This window comes from Chiloscyllium punctatum, chromosome 9 (genome assembly GCF_047496795.1).
Source record: "Chiloscyllium punctatum isolate Juve2018m chromosome 9, sChiPun1.3, whole genome shotgun sequence".
Classification (NCBI taxonomy): domain Eukaryota; kingdom Metazoa; phylum Chordata; class Chondrichthyes; order Orectolobiformes; family Hemiscylliidae; genus Chiloscyllium; species Chiloscyllium punctatum.
This window is the reverse complement of record NC_092747.1, coordinates 92,158,263-92,170,419: the sequence shown is the minus strand read 5'-3', so window position 1 is coordinate 92,170,419 and position 12,157 is coordinate 92,158,263. Positions and strand designations below refer to the sequence as shown.

The window sequence follows — 12,157 nt, the reverse complement described above, 5'->3', positions numbered from 1 at the left end:
ACACAGCACCAGGTTGTCGTCCAACAGGTTTATTTGGAATCACTAGTTTTTGGAATGCTGCTCCTTCATCATGATGAAGGAGCAGCAGTCCAAAAACTAGTGCTTCCAAATAAACCTGTTGGACTACAATCGAGTGTTGTGTTTTTCTAACCCTCTATTGTCTGTTTTCTATGTCTCTGGTTACTTTACTCTCATATCCCTTTATTCTTTTCTTCCTTTACTACATTCCTTATCATTCTTTGCTGATTTTTTAAAAAAAGCCTCTAATCCTGTATTTTTACCTATTTGACATTTAAGTATCTATTATCACATCTTTATACCTAGGTTTCCATTTATTTACATTTGTCGCCTTGCTCCTCATACCTACATAGTTTGCTTTGTTTTAAGATTTAAATACCATGGTTGTATTCTAAATTTAATGTAATTGAAGAAAACTTCATCTACCGAGTTGAAAAAAAAACAGAACAGGATTGAAATAAATAGGTCTGATTTGGAATAGGCACTGATGTAATGGAACAAATGGCCACCGATGAAAAGACTTCTTTAATGCTATGAATCAAACTAGAATGCTCTATCTGTCAATATTATTAGCAAAAGCAACAATAAGAAGAAACTAATCCAATATTCATTTATCATCATATAATTTTTAAATACTTTGAAGAACAAAAAATCCAAACCAAATTTTCGCTTGTCAAACATTTCAAATAATTTTCATAGACTTTTATTTCCAAAAAGGACTGCCATCGAGTGTTTATAATATATATTATCACCTTCATCTATTAGACTGTTCTGCAAATTAATAGAAAAAACTCTTGGGTAAATGCACATCCTGTTTCACATTTACATATATAATGATGAGATAATGAATTCTGTTGGAATAATTCTAATTCAATTCCCTGCACAGAACAACCAGACCAAATGCTATTTAAATACACGTGAAAAGCTCTGCTTTCAGTATCTGACATTATGTAAAATGTCGACTGTTTGGAAAGAATTCACAGAACAGTCAGTACTTTTCTTCCATTAGAAATGTAATAGATGGATTTAATGCCCAGAGGGAACAAGGTTGCAACTGCCCACATACTGTTCACAGCTAACTAGCAAAAAGAGTAAAGTTTTCCTGCATTAATCAGCAGTGGATCTGAACCAAGAAATCACAAGACCCTGTGCTGACTCACTCAGATAACCAGATCTCAGTGGCAGATTGTTTCTAAATGATTTTTACATTGTTAGGCAAATATTTTTAAATTAGTCAATAAATATTCAAAAGTACTTAGTGGAATAAAGTTGTTCAAACATCCAAATCTACCCAACCCAGAAAACCCCCAACCCACAAAAGGTTCGATTCCTTTCCAAGTGGCAAACTGGAGACATAGCACTGATTTTATTTGAGTTAAGCATTTGTGCTGCCTTTCTTGAAGGTTTGCAGAGGTTTGATGGAATATAGAGAGAAATGGCAATGTATTCTTCAGACACAACAACAGCTGAAGAAAAATCAACACGGGAATAGGATCACTGAGAGATACACATACTAAAGCCTCAGGAAATAAAACTAAAAGAACAGGACTATTAAATAGCTACACTGTCTTAAATTTTACTAATGAGAAAAACATGTTAGGCACGACATTAAAAAATGTCTGAAAGCTTAAAAAAGAAATTTAGGAGAGATATTTGGTTTGTACAGGGCAACTGCCTTATTTGTGGAATCAGTTTCCACGGTTTCAGTTATCTGGGGTTTGCCATGGCCCGAAATTATTACATGTAACATTCCAGAATCAGGAATCAGGGGACTGCCAGAGAGATAAATTTCCCATTTAAATGAATGGGTTTTATTACTATCCGTGGTTTTGGGCATCTGCGGTAGGTCTTGGAACATATCCCCCATGGATGCAGGGGGAACTACTACAATCAAACTTAGAGAGAATATGCTCCAATTCTGGATGCACTTTGCACATGCAAATTAAATCAGGTTAGACAAATTATCACACAGGAATGATTCAAAGTTCATTAGGAAATGAAATAATGCTACAGGGTGGTGGTTTCTTGAATTATGAGGAAATATCCTTGTTTACTTATTCATTTCTGCAAATTAGCTCAATCTACTACTGTTCACTATTATAACAACAAAATAATTTCCCTCTCCAGTTCAGCAAAGGTAGAATTTATATGTAAATTAATTATGTTAGTGTCACCTTGTCTTACTCCCTGCTTCAGTATTTTGTCTTCAGTATTTTGTACTGAAATCAACTGCCAGAAAACAAATGTTAAACAGTGCCAAAAGTTAACTACCCAAATAAACCAGTTAGTTGAGTTGATGGAGGAGTGATCTCTAAGTTGCGTTAGTCCCCATCCATTCTAAGGCATTTTCTAATCTCCTGTTCAATGAGATCACGACACTATTCTAGAGCAGGTGGGACTTAGAACCCAGGCCTCCTGGCTCAGAGCTAGGGACACTACCACCATGCCACAAGAGCTATTCTATTTATTCCAATCATTTAACCTATAGTTCTAATCAACCTGTCCTTAGATGTTGTTACACACCGCTGGAGCAGGTGGGATTTGAACCCTGGTTTCTTGGTCCAGGGTAGGGAACATTACCACTGTGCCTCAAAAGGTTTTCCATTAATTTCAGTCATTTCTAGGTTAACTAATGTCAGTTGCTTTTGACTTGAGTTCCCCTGAGTTAGGGAACAAGGAATTAGCCCCTTGTTCAATATACAGCCCAGGTACATTGACTGACTAAAGCACTTGTGGAGATAGTACACTTGGGAAGATACATAAGGGTAATGCATTCCTTGTCCAAATATACCTCCACAAATAAGGTGATTATTCTTTTTAAGGCAAATAATTTCCCTATTATTAATGCGAAAAATAGCACTTTGGGTACTTTTTCCAAAGGATCTTGAAAATTGTTGCACTTATTGTAATTTCTGTTCAAGTTCCTCTATGACCTCCTCACTGTCTCTGTAGCATTCTCTTACAATTTTTTAGGATCACAACATTCCTCCTGCCTTTTTGGCACATCCCCAATTTTCATTGCTCCACAGGAGACAGCTATACCTTCAGATGCTCGGTCTTAGGGTTTTTGCATTCCCATCTACAACTTCGCCCATTCTCGTCCTCCTGGTTAGTTTCTTCTTATAACAAAGTTCTTCCCTTAAGCTTTAAACCAATTAATTGTCCCAACTTTCCTCTTATGTGGCTTGGTGTCAACTTTTATCTGATAAATTTCCAATAATAAATCTTTAGATGTTCGATGGTTAAGATGATGTATCAAAGATGTTTTTAATATTGCAGTTCATGAGCAACTCCACTGCACATTTCAGTGCCCAATGGAACATAAGAGTCTCCAAGTGTAATCCTAATTTTGCTCATATCAGCCAGGAATTCTTCAGGGATGTACCAACTATCATATGTTTCAGTGGTTGCAGGTGTACTGAGTAATGCATGCTAAAAAGAAAATGTGTGCGTGGATGTTGGAAGAGGACAAAATTAAGCATGATGTAATGCCCCATATGTTCAAATAGTCAGTAATTTTATTCCATTTTAATTTATCCCTGTAAAATGGCCATTTGGGTAAGATGAACGTATCAACAATTAATGCCTTCGGAAGATAAAGAGAGAATTGTAAAATAAAGTATACAATCACATTATAATTCTCAATGTTGAATTAAATCTCAGAAAGATAAAATAATGAGCATATCGTGGTCATTGTATTATTATAATTTCTTAATAATTCTTTTCAGTATAGGTTAGCATAACGTGAAAATAAAATATAAACAAAGGAGAAACAAATGAAAGAAAAAAATTAAAATCTAAAATATACAAAGGTATCTAGCAATTGTTCATCAATGTCACACATCTAACATCTTCAGAACAAAATATCAACAAATATTTATGTTAAGCTTTTCAGGTTATCAAGGCCATCCTCTCTACAAGCCATATAAAGACTCTACTCGGCACATTTAATGTGATGGTGCAAAGCTTTGGAAATATTTTCTGATCCCATGACATAATCACATAAAATCAGAATGCACATCCACCCTCACCATTGCACCATATGTTGCTGAATCGCTAGGTTGTGGTATCCATAGATAACATTATACTTTTCCCAATTCATCCTCGCAAGATCCAGACTTGTATCCAATTACATAGTTGCTTATCACATTCTATATTAATCGCCATAACTTTGATGAATAAATTCAATTAAAAGACAGTATCGAAAACAGGATGTACAGGATAGATGTTCCAATATTTTAGGGAGAAAGAAGAAGACTGGTTTTTGTGATAAAACAACACAGGCCTAGTTTCTTCCCCATCTCCTGCGGTCTACTTCACAAATCATTCATGCTTCCTTCTCTACTTTTCATTACTGCAACTATTGAGGGTTCAGGCCTCACTCTTCAGAACCTCGTGTGCCACTTAAGGCTAATGACCTTATTGGCTGGCAGAAAGACAATTGCAGGCATGGAAAGAGTGTTCAGACTGCAGCCTGTCAGAGTGCTAATCAGATTGGAAATCCTTCCAATATTTCATAATATTATCCAAGATAAGTTTGCGATGATATATGAAAACAAAAAAAAACACCCAACTAATCAAACATTTTTCTTCTGTGTTTTTAATTTATATTTTTCAGTATTAGTAATATTAATCCTAACAGCCATTTAACCCTCTTCTATTTCACACATATGCACTTTGTAAGCAATTATATTTCTTTGTGTCTCTTTGTGTTATTCCCATTCATCCTTTCTATATTCTGTACTTTTCAAAATGCTGTTCATTTTTAATATCTTTTTATCCTGTTTTGGTAAAGGATTCAGTTGATATGTTAAAATGCCTGGTCTATCTGCTAGTTGTGCTAAATAGGGATGTTTCTCAAGAACCAATGGGTTCCCAGTGCATTAAACCAAGACTGATTGATTTTTACTCAATGCAAGCAATTTGATAAATAGGGCAATTTAATTTCAACCACAGTGTCCTAATTAATGGACTTTTGCTATCAATGTGTTCTGAGAATGATGATACTGTGAACAGACAAAAAAAGTCAAATCTATCTCCACCTCATTACAAAAATCAGAACATCACTAATTTCCTAATTGGTAATGAAATGTCTAATTAACAAAGGCATCCAATTATCTGAAGAAATTCTATTTCCCTCTAAAAACTCTATTCTAGTGTTAAAGAGGACAGACCTTCATCACAAGCTTTGACAATCAGCCAACCCTCTATGACTCTTGAGGAAACCTTGAATTCACAGAAGAAGGTTATTTAAAAAAAAAGTCAGCTGTTCATTCAAAATTTCTCACTTTTACAATTTTTTCATTTAGTTCTGCGGGTTGATTAGAAAACAAAATTGCGAGTTTGAAGTGTTACAAATAACTGTAATGCTTGTTTCAGAAGAACACTGCAAAGAAAATCTTGCTTGCATCTCTACATATACATAGCTCTTCCCCACACCAGCCTCCTCAACCCTAAAGAGAAAGAGCATTGAAAAAAGAAATAGTAATACTTGAAATGTAATTGCTGAGTATACTGGACCTCCACATTGAAATAAACAAAATGAGTTGCATCATTGTGTGTCATTTGCCAATTTGACTGTTTTCTCCTTCTGGGAAATTCCAATATTCCACTTGCTTCTCCCACACACCCTCACACCTCCTCACAATCCCCCTACACAACACCCCCCCCTACCCTCCATATCTTTGCCCCTCATGTACAAACCTTCCCACGTATACATTGCTCCCTCCCAACAATCAGCTTTGACGCCACCACCTGTAAACCACCATTCTTTACACATCCCCATCACACACATTATCTGTCCTTCCCTCAAATACCCCTGCACCACACACACATATTCACCCTTCTCCATAACCCCCCACCCCCACCTATAGCCCTGTTAGACATATACCACCTCCTTCTTTGCTGCTCTACATACAGCATTCCCTCCAAATGCAGCCACAGGAATGACTGAGATGCAGCTTAACAGCATTTGAACCAAAACTCAGACAGGTAGATTTGAAAAGATAGGCCCATCTAGCTCACCATTTCTCTCAGGTTCATCTGCAATAGTTTCTCTCCTATGTTGGGCTCACCACGAAATCCTTTTTTCCCATAATTCGTCAACAATTCCTCATTATCTTTCTTGAATACAATGTCTCAGTATAAATTCCTACTTTGGAAAGGAATCTATTTTGGGCATTAATTTCACTTTCTACACAGCTCAAATGTTCTCATTTTACAAAATGTCTTTAAGATTCCACCACATCCTCTGGGATAAATTCCTTAACTCTCTTAAAATAATTTAAAAAGAACAGTATTATATGATGGGCTTTAGAATTATGCTGTGTTTATAGTATCCTATAATTACTTAGCAAGGTTGAATAAAACTTCTTTGATATGTTAACGGAATCATTAAAGCATTAGAATGGCTACTAAATGAACAGACAAGGGAATTTCATACAAATGTGTTACTCATATACTAATTTTCACACTGCATAATTTAATAATGATGATTCTTAAATTATATAGACAATCCAAGATATATTCCTGATTTGTACAAAAAAAAATGAAAGCATCAAATTAGAGAAGAATTATGCCTTGTACTACTGATGTTCTCTGAGGTCACATTCTGTCAGGTGCAGTATAGACCGATGCTGAACAGGGGTATTTTAGAATTTAATCTCTAATCTATCCTTGTTTGGTAATTCTACCAGGGTTGCTGCAGCTGTAATAAATTTGCCCAAGCACCCTAGTTTGCAAAAATGTAGGGTCATCCAGGATTCTTGCTTCAAGGCCAATTACTGAAAAATGAGGGCATGGATGTCAGATGATGAAAGGATTCCAGAAATTTGTGAAGCTCCCTGTGGTCAGACAGTTTACAAGCAGCATTTAAACCCACATAAGAAACAAGGCGATTTTCACAAATTAATGTAGGGTAACCAGTGCCTGTAAAACCACACCACTACATCAGCGACCATTTATTTGACATTAGCATTTAGCTGTTTTACATGAATGGAATATTGTAAGTTGTCAGATTGATGCTTGATTGATCTTTCAAAAAAGTCACAGGATGTGGTTGAGGGCTGCTTTTTAAAAAAAAAATCCTGAACACTGCAACAACATGGGTTGTTTTTAAAACAAAGGAGGGATTTTATGAGCTGAGACACCATTTACTTCCAATATATTCTATTAACATGGTATCTGTTGCCAAGACTTCCAGCACTTTGCACTGTCAATCTAATGTGTTGACCAGTTAACTGACATGGCAGTTCACAGATCAATGCGAAAATAGAGGATCATCCCATATACAGCCTTGGAAATTTCAATCATTTTTCTGCACCATTGTGCTACCGGTTTCTGCAGTCGAAGAAAAATACCATGATGCTTCTGAATAAACTTTCAGGGTCTCCTAAAATCTAAGCAGCTGCAAAACATTCAAACAAAATGGAGATTGATAAACATTTAAATTACCCATAAATACAAGCATACTCTTTGAATGAATGGGAGTTTTGCCATCATGAGGACTAAATAACTTAATCAGTCTTCAGACTAAACCAGCCATTTTAATGTTGAAAAATTTGCCGTTATAAAACTCTAAAATAATCCTATTAAATGTCCTCTAAGTGCACCTCCATAGTTTGTTCTGTTTTATTATGTTACATAATGATGACTTGAACAGGTTACATCATATCACTGATGCAACTTGAGCAACTGAGTGACATAAATTGGGCATGCTTATGTGTACTTTATATATTTATTCCCAAAATTTAAAAAAAAGAATATTCCATTGGCCATTTTAATTCCTATAGCACGGTACAAAACATAGTAACTGCTCTGAAATTTAGATGGAAATAGGCATTAGCAAATACAAAATAACACCAAAAAACATGGAAAAATTCATAATATAAAATAAATAGTTACTAACCATGCACAAACAAATATGGTCTAAAACAAGATGAATTTGCAGCTTACACCTTATCGAAGCAATAATAGCACAAACTGCACAATTTATAATCACAGAAAAATAAACAGGGTTCAATACTGGATCCATGACTTCATAGAATACAATTAGTACTCGTGAATGGAGCATAGTAATAGCTATTTCCTCCAGCTATGTGGTGTATCCCTGTGGCGTTGAGTTCATGCATGACATGCATCACTTGATTCTAATTAGACAGTTCTGTACAATACATTCATGCGTTCGTGCAACTTTACAACCATAAAACCTAAATGCTGAAATCTATTTCCCCATTTGTGTATTCTTTTTTACAATTCTTCCATATCTCCAAACAACAACAGATCATCTTTATATTTTTTTTATACAACTGATTAATTGTCATTTACATTCGGAATATCAACATGAAAAGACCATTGAAAAGCACAGTAGTGTCTGTGCTTTCTTCTGAAATAAATGTATGTTTCACAGCAGGAGAAAAATTGTTAGTTCTAAGAGTTATATGTACTTTCTTAGCATGTGTACTTTCTATTTTCATTAGAAAGCTGAGTTCAACATTCTGTTGCAGAATTTTAGCAGAAGCCTACAGCATTATTATTTACATCAGGAGCTTAACTGTCAACGTAATGACCTCATCTCCACACAATTTGCTGTTTAAAATCACACACTATATTTTTCAGCATTTGATTTTGTGAAGCCTAGTCTGAAAGGGAGTGTGTAACACAATCATATACTCTGTGAGGTCCCTCTGCGTGGTAAGGCCCATTGTGCCAGTAAGAGTCACACACTGTTTGCAAGGAGTTAATTTCTGAAGCAGAAGAGTTGTTTTCCCGTTTTCTCGATCTCTTACGATTTCTCAAGATAAACACCAGCATGCCAACAACTGTAAAGGCAGACGTGACAAAGACTAGTAAAAGGCCAGGTACCAGCACTGAAATTGAAACTCTGCTAGTCTCCAAATAAGGATTCACGTGAGTCCCTGTCTCTGTTGATATGGTAATGTTACTTGACGAGGAAAATGTCAGATGGATTTTTGCGTACAACTCTGGACACATCAGCTCATTGCTTATCGACTTTATATCTCTGTCCCAAAATTGGTCAGGAGATGCACATTTTAATTCACTCACAACAACGTCAGTGCCCATTCTCTCGACCCACTGCTTGAATGCTATGATGTTACATGAACAATCCCAAGGATTTCCATGAAGGTCGATTTGCACAACTGAAGTTAGCTGATCCAAAACACCGGTAACTGGGAGATACATAAAATAATTAGTGTGCAAACTTAGCTTGGAGAGGGAGACAGAAGAAAACACATCGACAGGCAAAGATTTCAACAGATTGTTATGTAAAAACAATTCTCTCAGATTTGGCATTGAATTAAATGTGCCTGGTAAGATTAACTGAATTAAATTGAACTCCAAATTCAGGTACTCTGTATTTTGCAGACCAGCAAACATATCAGGGTTGAGAGTTTCCAAGTTGTTGTTATCCAGATACAGCCATCGCAAATCAGTGAGATTAAGGAAAGTGTTGTTTTCTATTAACTTTATGGCATTATTTCCCAAATCCAACAAAGTCAAACTGCTGTAATCCACGAAATGACTTCTCCTAATGATTTCTATGTTATTCTGTCTTAGGAACAGTTCCTGTGCTTTTATTGGTTTGGGCTGGAGGTCAGCCATACTTTCAAGCTTGCTGCCCCTGCAGTTAACCTCAAGACCTGATTCAGGGTTATTGAAAGAACAGCTACAGGCTGTGGGGCATCCAGCTAACAAAGGAGGGCTATTGCTGCCATTCGGTACAACGTTAGCTGAAGGTCTTGTCTTTTGCTGCCAATTTCCACTTGGCTTCAACTGTCCTTTGTGCATGGATGCTGATGTTGGTGACCTCGGATGCTGAAATACCGGGGTTGCAGGCAGTCCAGTAGCCCCTTGAGCAGGGGGAGCAACGAGACTTAAATCGTTATCAACCTTCCAAGGACATAAATCATATTCGGATGTTTCATTCAAGTAATTTCCTTGTAATCGCAAAGGTGCCTCACAAACTACTTTTCCGATCAGGGCTGAATAAGAGATGTGTTCTAGCCATTCTTGAAGGGAAAAATAATATAGATTGGAGATAATCCTCATATTTTGTTATAGCAATCATTATTAGCTGCTGCCAAATGTTAAAATGTATCACAAAAGTATCTTAGCAAAATAATTCAGCAAAGTATGAACATAAACAGTTCATATTCAAATCCAAACCCACTTCCAGCTGTAATTAGCACAACTTTGTTCTGTGAAAAATTGCTAACCGAGTGAATTGACGGCATTCTGAAATTGCAGTATTTCATCGCCCCAACTTTAAATCTCTACCAGTTCTTTGAATGGCAAGCAGCTAAGGAAACAAACCATGAAAGAAAAACAATTGTGAAGGAGAATATCACAGCGGGGAAAGAAAATGGCACAGAAAGCACTAGGCTCTATATGCTGCAGTGTTTGCCAAGTGTTATGGCTATTAGGGACATCCTCAAAAGAGCAACACAACTGGAACTCTAGCAGTATGCGCTGGAGCCCAACAATCTCATCAATTGACTGAGCCGCCTTTCTGCTTCTCAAAGCCACTCTGAATGAAAACTGTGTGGGTCAGTTAAGGCTGTATTGTTCTGCGCTGTGAACTCATGTTCACTTCGACTTGGCACAGACTGTCAGAACTTAACGCACCCGGTGCTCCAGTTGCCTTTTTAAAGCAGTCGGACGGACGCTGCTCTTTGAGCCGTTTTACCCAATTCTGCCATCTAGTGTTAATATTAACCAATGATGATAATCTGCCCTTCTACTCACACCCACCCCCCACCCTACCACCATCCCCCCCGCCCCCCTCCCGCCATGAGTGTCAATGCCGGCCCTTGCAGCTCACCTTTCAGGGGCAGCAGATCACAAGTGCAGTCCCAGGGGTTGTCATCCAGGAGAATTTCCGCCACCCCGGGGATCAACTCCAAGATGCCGTCGTAAGGCAGCGTCTTGAGCCGGTTGCCCCGCAGATCCAGGTGGGTGATGGGCACGTTCTGGAAGAGGTCCGGCGGCAGGGAGCTCAGCAGGTTGTCGTTGAGGATCAGCACCTCCAGCTCGTTGAGGTCGCGAAAGGCGCCGGGGTCGATGTCCCGCAGCAAGTTGAAGTCCGCCTGCAGGTACTCCATGTCGTCCAGCCCCAGGAAGGTGTGCCTGCGGAAGCCCTTGATCTTGTTGTTGTTGATGTGCAACCGCTTGAGCAGCTGCAGCCCCAGGAAAGCCCCCGGGATGATGTCGTGCAAGCCGTTGTTCTCCAGGTGCAGGGTGACCGCGTTGTAGAAGTTGGCGAACTCGTTGGGGAAGAGTTTGGACAGCGAGTTGTGGTGCAGGAAGAGCTGGTAGAAGCGGGAGGTGGGCGCGCTGTAGTGCTGCAGGTCGGAGATGCCTTTCTCCTCGCAGTTGATGTGCAGCACGCCTTCCACCTCGGTGCAGGAGCACATCTTCTCGCACAGGTCCGTGGTCGTGTTGCCCCAAACCAAAGCCACCAGGATTTGCAGCCCCAGCAGCAGCGCAAGACACATCTTCAGACAACAGTCTCCCATATCTCAATGTCATGAATGGTCTCAACGGATTGGGGGGGAGGGGTGGTGGTGGTGGGGGGGGGGGGGGGGGGAGGTAGGATGAAGAGTGGGGGGCTACCTTATTCGGAAATAAAACCCAACGAGGCGAGATCACAGAGCCCCCCCCTCTCCGCCCGAGTCCAGCGTGCCAGGGCCTGTCAATGCAGGCAGAAGTACACGGGTACGGACCCCCAGCAGAAAGGCTGAACCATTCGAAGCCCCGCTAGTTTCCTAAGAGCATCGCAAAACGGCAGACCCACCGCCCCCCCCCACCCCCACCCCCCCTCTCCCCCCAACCCCCCACCCACCACGCCACACCAAGAAAAATACTACAAATACTAAAGCACTCTCAGGCATTGCAATCCATGGTGGTCAGGTTGCGACCCCCTCACCCTCCCTACCCCCACCCCTCCTTCCGCCCCCCACACAAAAAATAAACATAAAAATCCGGACTCTGTTCAGTTGCACTTGGTGCCTGGTGTCAGCTCCTTGCTGTCCCACTGATCGGTGTGCACAATGTGCTGGAAGACTAAATTCTGCAATCTCTGCATATTCCGTCCAGCGAGCCTCTTGTCTCGTTTCTCTCT

The 12,157-nt window shown here is 39.1% G+C and overlaps 1 protein-coding gene across 1 annotated transcript; it reads right to left on the bottom strand.

The window, feature by feature from the left end:
- Positions 1–691: 691 nt before the first annotated feature.
- On the bottom strand, positions 692–11,615 carry LOC140481542 (SLIT and NTRK-like protein 1). The gene is made up of 2 exons (XM_072577908.1): positions 10,859–11,615; positions 692–10,046 (listed from the first exon to the last, which is right to left on the bottom strand). The coding sequence occupies exons 1-2, from the start codon at positions 11,550–11,552 to the stop codon at positions 8,653–8,655; spliced, it is 2,088 nt and encodes a 695-aa protein (XP_072434009.1). The 5' UTR covers positions 11,553–11,615; the 3' UTR covers positions 692–8,652.
- Between the last annotated feature and the right edge of the window lie 542 nt (positions 11,616–12,157).